This window comes from Cavia porcellus, unplaced genomic scaffold (genome assembly GCF_034190915.1).
Source record: "Cavia porcellus strain 051 isolate PalLab524CR breed Dunkin Hartley unplaced genomic scaffold, mCavPor4.1 scaffold_17, whole genome shotgun sequence".
NCBI lineage: Eukaryota > Metazoa > Chordata > Mammalia > Rodentia > Caviidae > Cavia > Cavia porcellus.
Window position 1 is genome coordinate 20,656,908 of NW_026947500.1, and position 18,205 is coordinate 20,675,112.

The 18,205-nt window shown below is 44.5% G+C and overlaps 1 protein-coding gene across 1 annotated transcript; it reads right to left on the reverse strand.

The window, feature by feature from the left end:
* Positions 1–15: 15 nt before the first annotated feature.
* On the reverse strand, positions 16–17,832 carry Znf367 (zinc finger protein 367). Its single transcript, XM_063227365.1, has 5 exons — positions 17,073–17,832; positions 7,141–7,291; positions 5,242–5,361; positions 3,621–3,759; positions 16–2,472 (listed from the first exon to the last, which is right to left on the reverse strand). The coding sequence occupies exons 1-5, from the start codon at positions 17,460–17,462 to the stop codon at positions 2,250–2,252; spliced, it is 1,023 nt and encodes a 340-aa protein (XP_063083435.1). The 5' UTR covers positions 17,463–17,832; the 3' UTR covers positions 16–2,249.
* Positions 17,833–18,205: the final 373 nt, after the last annotated feature.

The window sequence follows — 18,205 nt, forward strand, 5'->3', positions numbered from 1 at the left end:
AAGAATGACTATATATTTTAAACTTTAAATTAAAATAAATTTTTATTCAAAGCATCTTTTAAAATTACAGCATGTTTATTCTATGCTGTTAACTCTGCCAAACTACAACTTAGCTGTATGAAGCATAAAACACTTCAAAAATTTGAATGTAAACCACATTTTTAAAACAAAAAGCAGTCTTAACACACCTCAAATTTTAGACACCAATATATTTTGTCCAAGTATATAGCTTATATCAAAAGAGAACTTTTAAAATGTTTCTAAAGAATTGTAATAATTTCTTAAACTGTTCCAATTATACAAATAAAAATATTTGTGATTATAACTATTATGGTTTACAAAAGCTCGTTGAAAAAACAATCAAAAATCCTTGTTTTTTAAAGGCCTTAGACTTTTTTTATTATCTGTGAACTGACAAATACTTGTACTTTTATTGCCCTTCCTTCTTTAGGTGAGTTTATCAGATTTGACATTTCCCAAGACTGACCACATGTTGCTTTTCAATTCATATAAATTATGGTTGAGAAGCAAAATTTGAGTCAATGTTGCAACCTAAACCAGGAAAATTCAGATGCTATGGTCTGTTACCACGCTTATAAGTGCTCCAAGTTAAAAGTCTATATACCAAATTACAAACAGAACTCTTAGACCATTACAAATATAAATTCTCTTATTACAAAAATTCCCTAAAGATCTGCCACTTACTGTACAGAGGAATTATATTTTAAAGTATGTCCTCATCATACACATCATTTGTAACTGCCATGTCTTCCTTCACTCTTTATGCTCCTCTTCAGAACATCTACATGGCGCCCTCCCCACGCCCGCATGTGAAACTACCTGTGTACTGCCACTCTTCAGGACTTTGGGATATGAAGCCTACATTTCAGGGAAGATAAGCCACACTTGGAGGGTCCCACTGCAACTCAAAGGAAGAAAGGAGCTGCCGAGCCTGTCTTTCCCTCTAGATTGTGGAGGTCTACTCCAGCTAAGCAGTCTATAAATTACCATGCTATGCATGCCGTTTCATTTCATTCCGTCTACAACGAAAGCTCACATGATAGAGGTTTTTGCTTAATCAAAAGGAGGCGGCCTGCTCCGTTTTGGACATTTCGGTCCTGCTTCAGTATATAAAGTGGTGTTTATCAGCTTCATCTATTTGGGGAAAAAATGGTTTTGAACCACCACACGAGTTAATACACTTGCAGTTTAAACTATTCCAAAAATCTACCTATTTGAGTAGCTATTGTTTTCTGCAGTGTTTAACTGATAGCTAGATTTAGTGAACGCAAAATAGCTCGGCATGTTATTCTGAAGTAAAGCAGAAGGTGGCTTTATGCACTGGAAATATAAATATGGAGGCTTCCATTTGCTAATAATTCTAAATAAGCAGTACAATTAAAATTTAGTGTTTGCTAACAGAAGAGCTAAAACATTTCACTACAAAACAACCCTGTAGATGTCCCTTTTATTAATAAAAATCCAAGTGCCAAATCTCATTACAGGGCCCATCATATACATAAAAAAAAAAAACACCAGTTCCCAAGTTACCTAGACTTTGCAAGATTAATCACTCAATTTTCAGCAAATGAGAAATGTGAAATGTGCAAAAGTTCCCATTAACATGTGAGGGGTGGCAAGTGCTTTTCAAACTTAAAACATTATAGTGGGGTAGAATAAGACTGACTTTACTCCAATTTTCAAACTTCTGAACTATTGTGTATCTTACCAAGATCCACAAATACCGATTTTCTTCCAAGACCTTAACTTGGAACATCTTCCCAAATAGCTTCCCATTTCTCTAGCCTTATTGGGCAATTTAAAAATATATATCTTAAAAACTATAGTTCCTTGCCTGCCTCAGTGTTTACAGTATTGTTAAAACATACTAATATACATTGTTAAAAATGATCTCATAAATAATCCATTTCAACCTTCTTTGGCTCTCTGTACCATTTTCTGCTCTTTCACTCAAGCGTCTTATTCAGAAAGTGCTTCCTGTGAGAACTGCTTCCAATGAGTGCATTAAACTTGCAAAATCTAGCTTCCCACAATATGTAGTTTTCCACCCTGTATGATACAGTCTGTATTTACAAAATAATTTTAAACTTTACATGTAATCTATTTCCATATAAAAAAGTGCAATTCTCTCTCACCCCAGCTTCTGGGGTGATGACATTCTTCATAAATTCTACAGAATAGCAGCCTAGGATAAGCAAGTAAGGTGCTGAGCTTCTGGGTGGCGGCGGCTAGGGGCGCAGCGGTGCGCCGGCCAGGTTGGCCAGCTCAATGAGCGCCAGCGCCCCGTGCAGCCGCTCGCGCTGCTCCTGCAGCCGCTGCTGGGCGACGCTCTTCTCGTCGTCCTCGCCGTCCGACTGTAGGCACTCGAGCGGGTCGCGCTGCTCCTGGTCCGCCTTGGGCGCCAGCTTGCCCTTCAGGCTCGGGGCGCGCTGCTCGCGCATCTCCCAGTACCTGTGCGGAAGGTGAGCGCGATTAAAAACCTTCCTTAAAAGCCAAAGCTCTTCTTTTGGAAGAATATTGCTTTTTGGGGTTTCAGGTCATGAAGGGCTGCAGATTCATTCACAGAGCTTCTGTGAATGTCACTGACAGAGGTAAAACCTGAAGGGTGAGGAAGTGAAGACTCCTGCTGCAGCCTGGGTGACCCCACCAGGGCAGATAGCCTAACTCTCCTGCCCTTCCTTCATGAGCCAGCAGCCACCAGCTGGGACAGCACTGAGGACAGCCCCTCCCTGCAGCTGCGAGGCCCTGACTTCCATGGCCAGCCCCGGGAAAACAAATGCACTGCATACAAGGGCTAAATCAAATACTCGTAAAGAAAAATTTTATACTGGTTCCCTCATCATTAGAAAAAATTAAATTGGCTGCTTTTTGGAAAAAAGCACGAGAAAAGCCTCTGCCTTCTGTCACTGCTACCACCAGCACTCAGCTAACTCTAAGGTGGGAAAATGAAGAGCTGGCCCCACTGCAGAAATCTACTGTGCATAATAACCACTTTCTAACTGGGAAACCAAGCTGGGCGTGGTGGCACACACCTGTAATCCCAGCACTTTCGAGGCTGAGGCAGGAGGATCGCCACAAGTCCCGGGGCAACCTGACCTGCATAGCAAGACCCTGTCTCAACACCCCCACCTTCCTGCGCAAAAAGAAAGGGCAAACATTTCCTTTAAAATAAATTGTGGGGTCGCCTCAGCAGCGCCATTTAAAACTGTAAGAATAGAAATAGCCTGCCCAAGGATGACAAGCAAAGTTACAAAGTGCTCCATATTTCTAAACAGTGAAAAAAATACACGAGGGCCGAGGGTACAGCTCTGCAGCACAGCATCTTCCAGCAAGCCAAGGTCATGACTTCAATCCCCGGCTCAAAAAACCAAAATAAAAATAAGAATAAATGAAACTGTGGTTGGGGCCCACAACCTAATTACACTGTAGATTTCTATCACGCATGGATCCTGATACCACTCGGACCAGTTCTGTGAATAAACAACCACCCAGACTTACTTAATAAATGTGCAAAAGCAACTGATTTAAAAGGAGAGCGCCTAATCCAAACCCCGGCCCCCCCCTCCCCTCCCCACCCCCTGGCCCGCATGCGACCTTACTTTGCCAGCCACTCGGCGGCAGCCTTGTTGTCCGCGGCCTGGCGCTTGCTGAGTGCATCCGTGGGCTCCTCTCGCCTCAGCCTGGCATAAGGATGCTTGGGACAGTGGCGGTTGGCATGTGTGAATCTGCTCAGGCAGCCTTTGAACAGAGAGAGAGAAACGCTGGCTAGGAGGCAGACAGCCGGCAGGTACACTGAAACATCCAGCCATCCAACCGTCCAGCCTCACCGGGGACCAGGACAGGCACACGGGGGAGAGCAGCGTTCTGGAACCAGGCCGCCTCTGCACCAGTGAGGGCCAGGGGACAGCGTTCAGGCACTGCCACCTCCACCAGGGACACACAAGGCCCACACAGGCACTGCCACCTCCACCAGGGACACACAAGGCCCACACAGCTCCGGTTCTGGAGATTACCGGGAGAAAACGACCCCAAAACAGACAGAGCTGTAAGTGTGAGAACATGCCCCGTGCTGGTACCAAGCCAGTTTATATAGCAAACATTCAGTATTTAACAGTGAAGTCATGATTGTATGTCTGCTTAAGCAAATTCAACTAGATGAAACACTTTTGGAACATCTGTAACAGTTAATCAAGAATCCAAAGGAAAAGGACAGAAATGTATTGAATTTCAAATGTAACTACTTAAAAAAATCTTTAGAAACTGATAAAAGGTCACCTAAGAAAAGATCACCATCATGCCAAGCACCATAAGTGAGACATGGAAGCTTAAAGACCACATTGTTTTTCTTTTCTTTCTTTGTCTTTTTGAGACAAGGTCTTGCTGTGCAGTTCAGGCTGGCCTTGGGCTCACTTTGTAGCCCAGACTGGTCTCGAACTCCAACGATCCTCCTGCCTCAGCCTCCCAAGTGCTGGGATTACAGGCGTGAGCCACCACGCCCGGCTTACATGGTTTTTCATTTATGAAAAACGCAAAGTATAAATACAAAATTAAAGCCACAGAAAAATATAAATGAGAGGAAACAGGGAGATACATCTTTTGCAAATGGGAAGGGACCAGGAGGTGTAGGAGAGGGGAGAAGGGAAAAAGGGTTAAAGTGGGCTGGGGGTATGGCTCAGTGGTACAGCTCCTCCCTGGCAAGCACAAGGTCCTGAGTTCAATCCCGGTACCACTCCCAAATTAAGATGTGCCAACTTCTTATGGTGAATATAAGCACAATTTACTGAAAACCAGAACTAATAAAAATTATAGGAATAAAAGAATTTAAAAGATAAAGATCACATGCTTACTTCACTGTAATAGTTAAAAAATTTAAAACCAATACAAAGGTCTACTCTGAAGGCTTCATTAACTTTTACAGATTTTTCCACTCCCTACGACTGAATATAGTATTTTTAATTGCTTTTTGAGGTTTCCATCTAAAGAGAACACTGTATTTGAAAATCACTTGCATAAAATTCAGCGTGGATCACAATTAGCAAGAAAGAAAACTTATGGTTTAGTATGTTTTCTATCAAAAATCTTTCCCCTCAAAAATTGCAAGTGAAATACACTTTCACTGTGTTAATTATTTTATCCCACAACTAAACCTCTACAGCCGTAAAATACACTTTCACTGTGTTAACTATTAGTTATCCAATAACTTAACCTCTACAGCCGTACCATTTTCGGAACAAACGAAAGGCTTCTCTCCGGTGTGCAGCCGCTGGTGCGTTTTGAGCTGCCCGCTCTGGACAAAGGCTTTCCCACAGTCGGGATAGTCACACAGGTAGGGCCGCTCACCTGCGGAAACACAGCTGCGTTAAGGGAGGGCTGGGGGGCAGCGAGACCCCTTCTGCAGGTCTCACTGCCCACAGGACACAGGCACAGTGACAGGGCAGATCGGCCAGGGCCATGCGGACTGCAAGGCCAGCACCAGCCCTTGGGGTCCACAGCATCTCATTCAGGTCTCGGGAGCTTAGGACCCAGGTGCAAGTCCTTGACATCTGCCCATTCAGACACTGCATTCCCCAAACGCTGAGCCACTGCCTTGGGCTGATTCTCTGTGCCACCTCCCACTCCTGCTTTCCCACGCCCGCAGAGAGGACCGTGCCAGCTGCCCCCGAAACTCTCCCAAATGCCAAACTCTTTTTGGTGCACACGTTTCCAGGTCCTTTACCCTGGACCACGTACCCTTTCTACTGTGTTTTGGAGACAGGGTCTCAACTCAGCTGCCCAGGTTAGGCTTAAACTTGCGATCCTCCCGCCTCAGCCTTCCAGAGTGCTGTGATTACAGAGGGGCGCCACCACACCCAACTTTGTAAAACGTGCTCTTTAACCCACAACCATACACTGGCTCTTCTGATGTGACACGAAGAACGGTAACAAGGTTTCATCAGCTAGTGACAGAGTTAAGTGGTCATAATAGGTGAATATAACTTAATGAAACACAGGATACAGGGACATTATTTCAAACAATAAGAGAAAGCATGCATCGTACAGCTTAACTGTCCTTCAAGATCTCAGGCTCAGCTCCCTGTATACAGGGCAGCAGACCAAGGTCCAGAGGGTCAGGGCCCCACACCGCAGATTGGGCAGAGTCGTGAATCGCTAAGTCCTGAATCACCCCACAACGTCAGGGAGTGCTCCGTGACCCATGAATTCTACATAAGGAAACTAGATCCTAACATTTTAAAATACATCTCTTCAAAACCAAAAGAAAAAAATTATGAAACAAGTGATGAGCACAGTGGGAAAAAATGGCTTTAACACTGAAACCCTAGACTGGTACCAGCCAGCAGGAATAGATCTCGAACCATGCGGAAGCCACATCAGAAGAGGAAAAACAGAACCACGTGGAACTGGCTTCATGCTTTTAACCCAGTGCATCCAAAGCCGTGCCAAGCGGTACAGGCCAAGTATGACCTCCACTGTCATGAGGGAAGTGTACCTCCCACTTCCTAAGCATCCGTTCAGACTCCTCTCATTTCTCGCCCCTGTGCTGGTAACTCAGGGTTCGGCTGACCGCAGGCCCATGGGCAGTCGTGAATTATCAGGTGAAGCACCAGGTGCCTCTCTCTGGGATCATTTACAGAAGGACAAGTCCCTCTCTAAGTCAGTTTCCGCTCCCACATGGTATTTAACACACAAGCATAGTTTCTGTACACAAGAGGTACGATCACCTTGGAATCGTTGCTTACAATACGTATAATTCTGAAAAATCACAGTTCACAGTAGACGGACGCAATGGTTAGGCCCAGCACTCACTCTGAGGGCAGGCTGGGTCCTCAAAAATTCTCTCCAAAAATGTGACCATTACAGTCTTGGTAGCTGAACTACAAATGAACTTTAACCATCACACACACAAATTAAGAGCAGGTCAGAGAAATACCAGGAGAACTAAATTTAACTGCAACCCGAGGTTGACACTCAGGTTAGGCACCATGGTAACTCCAGGAGTCACTAGACCTGTATTAAAGCCACCACTCCTCACCCATGAGAAACTGACCACCTGGGGCCTGTTTTAAGGTCAGCCTTAGGAAAGCACAGGCCTGCGCCTCCCGGCTAGAGGCGCTGGCTTACCTGTGTGGGTCCTCTTGTGAGCCTGCAGCGACTTCTCCCGAGGAAACACACGGTTGCAGATGTTGCAGCGGATCCTGCTGGAGGAGTGCTCGCCCTCGCTGATCAGGTCCCGCACGGTGTCGGCTCGGGGGCGGCCTCGGCGGATCCCGTCCTGCCAACAAGCATCGTGTAAGCCTGAGGGTCACTGCTGAGCTCCACTGCTCAAGAGTTTACAGCGACCTCACAAAAGTCTTTCATGACTGACACTCGCAAAACTAGTGCGGCTCCCATAACTTATCCCTCCACTGCAAAATCCTGGAAGAACCATCAGAATCAGTGTCGACTGCAGAAAAGGAGAGACTGAAAGGAACCTGGCGGACTCGGAATGGAGAAGAGGCCAAGAGGCCCCAGCCTGCACCCTGGAGCTGCCCTTCCTGGCCGGTTCTGCACTCCGTGTGTGACCCTGGCCCTGCTTCCTCTCACAGGCACAGGGCAGACCTGATCCTAAGGAGTCACTTCCTGATCAATCAATCACGACTTCAGATGGTGCGTGTACACGCACTGGAATATTATTTAGCCGTGAAATGGACAGAAACCCTATCTGACAAAAGACTCCCTTTAGCTCAAAAACACAAACAGGTTGAAAATAAAAGGGCAGGGGCTGGGGATTTAGCTCAGCGGCATAAACACCTACCTTGCAAGTGTGTGGTCGTGAGTTCGATCCCCGGTACCAATAAAAAAGAAAAAGACAAAAAAAAAAAAAAAAAAGAAAATAAAAGGGCAGAAAAAGAAATAATTATAGGGCTGGGGACTTAGCTCAGTGGTGCAGAGTCTGCCTGGCAAGCGGGAGGTCCTGAGTTCGATTCCCAGATCCCTACACACACACACACACACACACACACACACACACACACACAAAAACAATTATAAACACATACATATCAAACAACAAAGCCTCTACATACATGAAGCCAAAAAAAGGGGCAGAATTAAAGACATGGTTCAAAATTAATTGATTTTAATATCCCATTTCCAATAATGCATAGGGCAACTAACCAGAAAATCTACAAAGAATCTCCAGGATAAACTATTAGGCCACAAAACACCCTCAATAAATTTTAAGACTGAAGCCTCAGACCAGGGGCTTAGCTCTGTGACTTAAGCACCTGCCTGGAAAGTGCAAGGTGGTGAAAAAAAAAAAACACCAAAGCCTCTAGCCGGGTGTGGGGATAAACCCTGTAATTCCAGCACTCAGGAGGCTGAGGCAGGAGAATCACTGTGAGTTTGAGGCCAGCCTGAACTACAAAACAAAACAAACAAAAAAAGTGGGGTCTGAGAGTTAAATAATTCTAGTCTATTCAAAGTATGAAAAGGTTGGGGAAAAACCCCAATAACATAAAAGAAATTTTTCACTCTGAATAAAGACAATTTTTTTCTGAGAAGACTAAATTTCTTATTTAGGACATCTGAATTACAGAAAGTTTCATCAATCTCAAGAAGACACAGAAAAAAAATTTTAAATGAAGATACAGAAAATAATCACAAAATTAGACTTTCATAAATCCTCATCTATCATAAGTTCTACATGGAGAGTCATTTTTTGTTTTTGAGACAGGGTCTCGCTATATAACTCAGGTTGCCTTTAACTCACTCTGTAGCACAGGCTGGGCTTGAACTCTCTGGGGTCCCCCTGCCTCAGCCTCCCGACTGCTAGGATGACAAGCATGGGCCACGATGCCCAGCTTTGGAGTCAAATCTTAGCTTTAAATCTTAGTTATATGGCAGAATGTAACACAGAACACGTGGTCCTATTAAACTAATGATTTAAGTTTTGTTGTTGCTGTTTTGTTTTGAGGGTTTTGTTGGTACTAGGGATTGAACTCAGGACCTTGCACTTTGCCAGGCAGGCGCTGTACTGCTAAGCTATATTCCGGGATCCCTATAAACTAATGATAATGATTTAATGTTACAGAAAAGATGGACCTTCACAACTAAAACATTGTTAAACTCCCCCAAAACAAATACAACTAGGAAAAGTTACTACTTTACGTAGTATCTACTTCAATAAAAATAACATACAATCAGTTCATTAATTTCAACAAATGTATCACAGTAACATAGCATGTCACAGCAGGAAACTGAGTTTCAAGTTCATGGGGATTCTCTCTGCTATATTTTATACATCTAAAACTGATTAACAGCTGGAAAACCAACTTCTTCTCAGTTAACTTTTGCCTGAAACCTCAAAGAATGTTACAGCAAAATAACCTTAATCAAAATTTTACTTTGAAATACTCAATCTCTACATTCTACTATAAATAATGTTTTTAAAATCTAGAGCTTAGGCTGGGGATATAGCTCAGTGGCACACCACCTGCCTGGCAAGCGTAAGGTCCTGAGGAGTCCCAGTATCAAAAATAAACTAACTAAATTTATTTATTTTTACTGTAAAAGTCAACGAAATTTCCAAATGTTAATGAAGTCTTTCCCTATTTTCATTTAGTCTTTAGGTGGAGAAGTATATTTTATAGTGACAATTTAAATTCTCATTGGCCCTAATTACTGATTTTTTTAAATGATTAAGACGGTGGAAAGATTACACAGCCAAGACTTGAAAATAAAACCATTAAGATATTTGTACACCCGTGTGCACTGCATTTTTCTTTACAACAGCCAAGAGATAGCGGCCAAATTAAATGTCCATGGCACATACACACACAGCCTTAAAAGCATCTTGAGTAAGTTACAACATGCATGAACCTGAAGGACATTACACTCGGTGAAATAAACTGACCACAGAAAGTCAAATATCGTTGTTTGCACCTTCTAAGACCCAAAAAGCAGAACGGTGGCTGCCAGCGGCTGGGAAGGAAACAAGATAACTTGCCCCTCTCACATCGGGTCCAGAGACACACATGGCCGGGTGACCTGCTCTGGCGAGCGAAGTGAGAGTGGTAATAACCTAAGTGCCCTCGGAGCAAACCCCAGAAAGTCACCACTGAGCTCAATCACCCGTCTCTCCTCTCTACCCGGGAACCACTGTCCCAGGTAGGAGACACTGCTTCTGGTCCCAGGACACGGCTGATGGAGCCTCACCAGGCATCTGGCATGAGCAGTGGGGAGGTGAGACTGAGGTTTTCTCTTTGTGTTTTGTCACTCTGAGATCTGAATTTAATCACTTCTCAAGCCTATGGCTAGGACCGAACCGTGAAGTTTGAACTGAAGTAGCTGTGCTATATATTTTTTCTTTTCCAAATCCATTTTATTTCAAAGAGAAAAAAAAGACAAACTAAAATTTCAAAACATGTCAATCATGGGGCAACAATGATACTCACTGTCATCCCCAAATCATTCACCCAGAGCACAAGACAGCTGCATTCAGTTGTCTGAATAATACCGGCACAAATCTTTCTCTTCAGTGAACTCAGAGAAATCAGTAATATAGCTATCTTAACTATTGTATATACATACATACACGTTTCTTTCAGCTCCTCACACTAATGAGACAATACAGTGTTTACACGTGTCTTATTTCACAAGTTGCATCCATTCACCTGTCTTCCACTTGTCCTTATTTATGGTTGAGTAATATTCCATTATATAAAAATATTACATCTTTTTTACCCACTCCTCAGTTCCATGGGCATTTAGGTTGTTTCCAAGATCTGACTATTACAAATTGTGCTGCTATAAACATGGGTGTATCGGGGCTGGGGATTTAGCTCAGCGGCATAAGCGCCTGCCTCGCAAGCAGGCAGTCGTGAGTTCGATCCCCGGTACCGATAAAAAGGAAAAAGACAAAAAAAAAAAAAAAAAAAAAAAAAAAAAACATGGGTGTATCTATACCACTGTGGTATGGGGTTTTCAATTCTTTTGGAAACATGCCCAGAAGGGGAATAGCTGGGTCTAATGAGACCTCTAGTTCTAGTTTTTTGAGGAATCTCCACACTGATTTCCACAGTGGTTGCACCAATCTATACTCCCACCACTAGTGGAGAAGAGTTCTTTTCCCCCCACAACCCCTCCAGCATTTATTATTGCTTGATTTCTTGATGGTAGCCATTCTTTCTGGGGTAAGGTGGAATCTCAGTATTGTTTTAATTTGCATCTCTCAAATGACCAGTGACGTTGAACATTTTTTTTCATATTTATTTGCTGTTTGTATTTCTTCATCTGAGAAGTGTGTATTCATCTCAGATGCCCATTTTCCAACTGCATCTTTAAATCTGAGAATGATATTTTTGAGTCCTTTGTATGCTCTCGATAGTAATCCTTTGAGGACAGCTGGCAAATGTTTTCTCCCACATTGTGGGCTGTCTCTTTACTTTGTTGGTTTCTCCTGCTATGTAAAAGCTTTTCAATAGGGCAAGATCTCAATTGTTCTTTGTGATATTTCCTATGCAATTGGCATTTTGTTCATAAAGTCTTTGCCTACACCGATATCTTTAAGAGTTTCACCTCCTCTATCTTCCAGTAGATTTAATGTTTGTTTTAACATTGAAATCTTTGATCCATTCCAACTTTAGTTTAGTGCATGTTAAAAGATACAGGTTCAGCTTTCATCTTTGGCATGTGTAGAGCTAGTTTTTCCAGCACCTTTTATTAAAGAGGCTATCATTCTTCCAGGGAATGCGTTTGGCACCTTTTGTCTGGAGTTGTTTCTGCATCTTCTAATCTATTCTACTGGTCTCTGGGTGTTTTGTTGTTGTTGTTTGCCAGTACCACACTGTTCTTATCACAGTAGCTTTCTAGTACAATTTTAAGTCAGGGATTGTGATGCCTCCTGTCTCTTTGTTGCTCAGGACTGCCTTTATTATCTAGGTATCTTCTTTCACATGAATTTTAGGATTATTTTCTCTAATTCTGTGAGATATGCTATTGGGATTTTGATTGGGATTGTCTTCAATCTGTGTAACAGTTTTGGAAGTATGGCGACTTTCACTATGTTGGGTCTTCCTACCAAAGAGCACAGGATACACCTCCCCATTTTCTAATATCGTATTCAAGATTAATACTGTATTCAGTTATACATCAGTGCTGCTAATATCTAATATCCTCTTCAATCTTTTTCAGAGTACTGCAGTTTTTAATAGAAAGCTCTTTTACATCCTGATAGATTGATTCCCAGGTATTTCATTTTTTGGATGCTATGGTAAAAGGTGTTGTTTCCCTGATTTGTCTCAGTGAGTCTGTTATTTGTGTATAGGAAGGCTATTGATTTTTGAGTGCTGAGTGTTGACTTTGTATCCAGCTTACACCATTGGATTTGCACATAAAATCTAGAAGTCTTTTGGTAGTTTTGGGGATCTTCTATGTAGAGTCTCATGTCATCTGCAAATAACAATAGTTTAACTTCTTCCTTTCCTATCTTTACACCTTTTATTTCTTTCTCTTGTCTAATTGCTCCAGCTAAAGTTTCCAGGACTATGTTGAATAAGAGTGAAGATAGTAGATATCTTTGTCCTGTGCCTGATTTTAGTTTTTCAGTTTTTGTCCATTTAGTATCATATTGGCTGTTCATTTGTCATAGACGCCTTTTTATCAGAGTAAGATAACGACCATCTATTCCAATTTTCTGTAGGTTTTTTTTTTTTATCATGAATGGGTACTGGGTTTTGTCAAAAGCTTTTTCTGCGTGAGACAGATTTTGAAGTTGCATTCTGCAGCTTTGGCCTAAGCTGACCAATTCAATATTATTATTAAATCAGTTCTTTATTGAGATCAAGACTGTAGAACAAGGTACATTACAGAGGACTTTTCCCAATCTTAATTCCTCAAGAAGTTTCCATTTATAATCAAGCTAGAAATTGACAAAATCCTTGACTGACTGTTTAAATCCACAGCAGCACACCCCCTGGTGGCAGTAACTGGTGGCTATCTAATTCTTCCACTTCCTTTACCCTTGGCTATGAGCCTCACCAGCCATATTTAGCTGTCTGTGTTCTTGCTTTTAAAAATTAACCCAGTCAGCAGAGTAGAAATAGGATAAACTGACATCATTTATTGAGCCACAAAGCTACATGGATTGTTGCTGATGACAGTCATATTCCAAACAATTCTTTAATTTGTTTAAAAATCCACAGTAGGAAATAAGATGTGGCTCAATAGAAGAACAGTTGCTTAGGATGTTCAAGGTCCTAGGTTCAATTCCCTGTACTGCAAAACAAAAAAATCTAAGAGTATAACATCTGTGATCAACAAAAATAAAACATGATTCCCTGAGGAAAGCAATGGAACATAAAATATGGTTAATTAAAAACCTGAGTGATACAAGCCCTGTCATGAAAGGACCCTTTTCATAATATTTAAAAATAGATAAAGTATGGTTGCCTGTATTGCAATTTAAAATAACTTGTTACTTAATTATCAAAAACATAACATGACTCATTACAATTGTCTTTACTTCTAGTAAAAGAAAAAGAAGCATTCTAATCGTAGGGAAACAAACAAACAAAAAAAACCCCACATATCTGGCTCCCAGAAACTAAAAAACATACTTCCTCCACAAGCAAAGTATTTACATTTTCCAAATAAGAGTGCCAAAAAACACAACATACTAGTCAAAAGGGAAATCATCTAATAATACCCTAAATAAATGAATAAAGGGCATCACAGGCAATATTACTCATGCACATTGTCACAATTACAGTGTGAACTCCTCAGCAACCAAGCCCAGCTGTTGGCCAAGGAACAAATCTGGCCAGGAAATTTGAAGAGATGATGACTCTCAAAAACCTGTGTATCCTTTAGTGATTCTGGAAGTGTTTAGTCATATGATGACTAAAAAACTTAGAAGTCCTCGGTTGGGTTTTACAAGTCAAAATGAAACGACAGGGCACGAACACAAGCTCGAGGCAAAAGGAAAAGATGTCATGGGGGCTGGGGATTTAGCTCAGCGGCATAAGCACCTGCCTTACAAGCAGGCAGTTGTGAGTTCGATCCCTGGTACCGATAAAAATGAAAAAACAAAAAAAAAAAAAAAAAAAAAAAAAGAAAAGATGTCTTACAGTGCGGGGGGGGGGGGGGGGGGCGGTGCCTAGACAAGATAAATGTAACTGATCTGAGTTTCCTTTCTGAATTCAGAGTTTGAGCCAAAAGACGCTGATAATCTGCTTCCTCACCTTCCTCCCACACCCAGACCTAGCCTTGTAACTTTCCAAGTCTTAAATCCATTTTATTAAACTGCACATGTTCTTAATAAAAGCTTCTCAACTGAAATATAGACTATAAGCTGTATGAATTTTCTAAGCCTACCAAAAACCCTAAAAAGTCGATTTATGTGCGATACACCCAGCAGCAGGATGGTGCAGGGATTAAGGGGGAGGGGCCTGGAAGGTCCTTGTCAGTCCTGCAGTTCTACCAAATCATCTTTATCTCCCGGCTCCTCTGACTTCTCTTTCCTTGCAGGTAAACAGGATGAAATGAGCGACACAACTGAAATGCACACCAGTCTGCCAGTTTGCTGCTAACATTGTGAAGTGCTCACTTTGTGCCAGACAACAAATAAGAGGCCACTGTGCTATTAGGGTCAATAGTGGTGATCAGAATCCACTGTGTACTAATCAGCTGCCTGTCAGACTATGTGGAGTCTGGATATCTGAATATAGAAAGAGGACATGAGGGAGGTCCTGAGAAGCCAGGCCCCTGTGGGCCCCACAGTACAGACATGATGCACTGCACGTGGTCTGAAGCAGAGGCACAGATGGGGCTGAGCTAGTGCAGTGCTGCAGGGCTGAGGAACCTGCTCCATTCCCTCCCAGAGTTCCACAGCCCAGAAGGTTAGCACTGCATTCACTTACACATCAGGAGTGCTAAGCAATCTCCTGATGAGAGGCTTAAAATAAACTGGCAGATGAAGGATGTTCTGCTCCCAGGCCACCGGGGAGCCAGTGCTGAGCAGGAACAAAGGAAAGAGCAAGACAAACACACCAGGGATGGCTGTTAACACTTCCCCTGGGAGCCACAAATACACAGTAAGTGAGCAAAGCTGGTCCCGCTTACAGCTGCAGTGGGCACCTCTAAGAGGCATACTGTGGGGGTGGAGGGAATATGTTAAGAGTGCCTGGCTGTACTGCAAACCTGTCTGACATCTTCCCAAAAAGTTGAGCAAGGTTCCCATAGGACACATGTGAAGAAGTTTCTGTATGCACTTTCAAGAAACAAAATAAAGTAAAAGGGACAAGGTCTCCCTGTGTTTTTAGTTCCGAATAATGACCAGAGTCAAATACATTAACTTTCTTAAGCAACAGTACATTTCAGACTTTTCTTAAGATGGGGAAGCTACATGAATTTTTGGTCTGTATTTAGATTGCTTCATCGAAAGGACAAACTAAAATCAATATACTGAATAATTCATGACAGATGCAATATGAAAGACTGAGAAGGGAGAAAAGAAATATAAAACTACCCTTTCACTTCTACATGTTCTTCAAAACTTCTAGTATACTTTACTCCTGAGAAGATGTAGACCATACTGATTATAATAAAACTCAAAGCCATGCACTGTTAGCAACTTTTATTAAAAGTTTTTGTAAGCCTGTTACGAGTAAAAACAACAAAAAAAATAGATAATTATACTTACAATACTATTAATGTTCTTAAGTAATCTCAGTTCATTTATAATTAAGAATAAAATCAAATAAAAGCTTTTCCACAAGTATTTATGGGTGTATACTTTCCTATTGCTTCATGATATAATCTGAATAAAGACTAAAATATACAAAATATACTAACAAAAAAAATCTAGATACCTAAGAATACCTCAGATGGACAAGGCTTCCTAGAGTCAACCAACAACTGTCCCCTCATGCTCAGTACTATAAAAATTTCTATCACTCTTCCACAATTTTTACCAAGGTGCAGTTTCAACACTTAAAAGTGCGTCAAAGTATACGATTTTGGGGCTGGGGATTTAGCTCAGCGGCATAAGCGCCTGCCTTGCAAGCAGGCAGTCGTGAGTTCGATCCCCGGTACCGATAAAAAGGAAAAAGACAAAAAAAAAAAAAAAAAGTATACGATTTTGCAACGTTCACGTAACATGACAGCCAATGTATGTAACAAGTGTCACCAATAACAAAGTATCAATTTACTCAATGTTCAATCCTTGCTACTGTATGTAAAATGACCAAAGAATGTATACAGTAAGTGTAATATAGTTTGCTCTACCTTTAACAAGCTGTCTCTTCTATATAGCCAATTAACAAGTGAAAGTGCAGTATTAACTTTATCCTTGCCCCATTTATTCATCACGAGTATTTATAGCGTTACTTTACTAAGTTTTACTAAGCACCGAAGCTGAAAACCATAGCGCTAACAGTCTGTGCAGACAAGCGTAACTCCACAGAAGGGGTCCTAAACACATGCAGCAGCCGAGCAGCCAAGAACCTTTGACCCCAAAGTTCCACCTTGCTGTGCCACCTTGGGGAGGGGACGTCGATCCCGCCACGTCTGGAATCCCTAACGCGTAAAACCCTAGTGTGAACCAAGGCGGGGTGGCATCCTCCCCAGCCCTTGTCTGAGGCTGCAAACAGCTCAAAGTAAGAGACTACAGCGTCCGATTACCCAGCGTGCTCTCAGCACTTGCGAACTACTACGACCGAGGACAGCGAGCCAGCGACAGCTCGACTTTCGCTGGGGAAGTTGCCCGAGAGTGCTCGCCGCTCTTTGGCTGTCCTGCAAGGCGTGCACCGGACCAGGGTGCTGCCCTCGATTCCTGGATCCCCGGAGCCCCTCGCCGCAGCCGCCACCGCCGCCACTGCCACCACCCCGCAAACTACAGAAGCCCAGCTGTGCCGGGTCCAGGGCACCTGCCCGGCCGGTCACGTGACACCCTGCTAGCCGGTTTTGGCGCGCGGCAGTGACGTCACTCCTGTCAGCCACCGCCCGCCCCGCCCCGCCCCCGTTCCGTCCGGTCCGCGCCGTTAACGCCCCCGCGCCCGCCCGCCCGCGCTCACCTTGAGGGGGCCGCCGTCAGGGCTGCTCGCCTCCTCCTCGTCCTCGCCCCCCGCGGCAGCGGGCTGGGGTGCACCCCGCAGCCCCTGGTGCGCGGCGGCAACGACGGCTGCAGGCGGGACGGCCGAGGCGGCGCCCGCGGCCCCGGGGCTGAGCGTCACGTTGTGCGCATTCTCGCCCCAGCGCCACGGATACACCATAAAGTCGCTGAAGCCCGGGCTGGTGGGTGCGAGCGGCGGCGGCGGCTCCGGCTCCCCCGCGCCACCTCCGCACGGAGGCGTGGCCGGGGTGGTCCTGATGACCGATACCAGCACCCGCTTCGGGGAGTCCTGGCGGAAGACCCCGGACAGCGGCGGGGCGTCCGCCATGGGCGCGCCCGCGCCCCGGATCATCGCCGGCCGTCCACGGCCCCCAACCCAGCACCCGCCCGTCCGCGCTGCTCCCAGAGCCGGCTCAGTCCTGCCCGCTCATGGCGGGCACCCTTTTCCCTGCCGGCTCGCCCTCAGTTTCCGCTCACTTTACTTTCCAACGCAAGCTGCGGTGCCGAGCCCCGAAAATAACAACCTGCTGCCGCGGTGCCTGCCCCGCTTTTCCCGCGTTACATTTCGCGCCTGGGCGGGGCCATCCACCGCGAGGTCCCTTCGGGCTGGCCACTGCGGTGATTGACAGGTCGCGCGGGCCAATGGCCGGAGCAGAACTACGCTCTAACCGGGAGGGGCGGGGCCAGGTGGCCGCGCGGGTCTTTACTGCCACCTTATTGGCCGTCACGCTAGTATTTTTTTTCTACCTCAAGGGCCAACAGCGTTCGAAACTCCTAGAGAGCGCGCAAGTGTCTGCGTTCACTGGGACCCACCCGCGGGGGGCTGGGCTCCAGCGACCCCCCCAAAAAGAGCTGCTGATTGGAGAGGGCTAGGGAGGGGGCGGGGACGAGGGCAGTGATTGGTCGGCGGTGGCGCGCGCCCCGCTCGGCCCCGCCCGCCCGCGGCTGTTGGGCCGCAGTTCCCGCCGCCGCCAGTTTAAAGGGCCGGGTCGCCCGCCCCGCCCTCCGCTCCTGCCCCTGGGCTATCGCGGCCTCGCTTCTTCAGTACTAGTTTCTAGCCTCCCCCACCCCTCTTTTTTTGGTACAGGGTGTGGA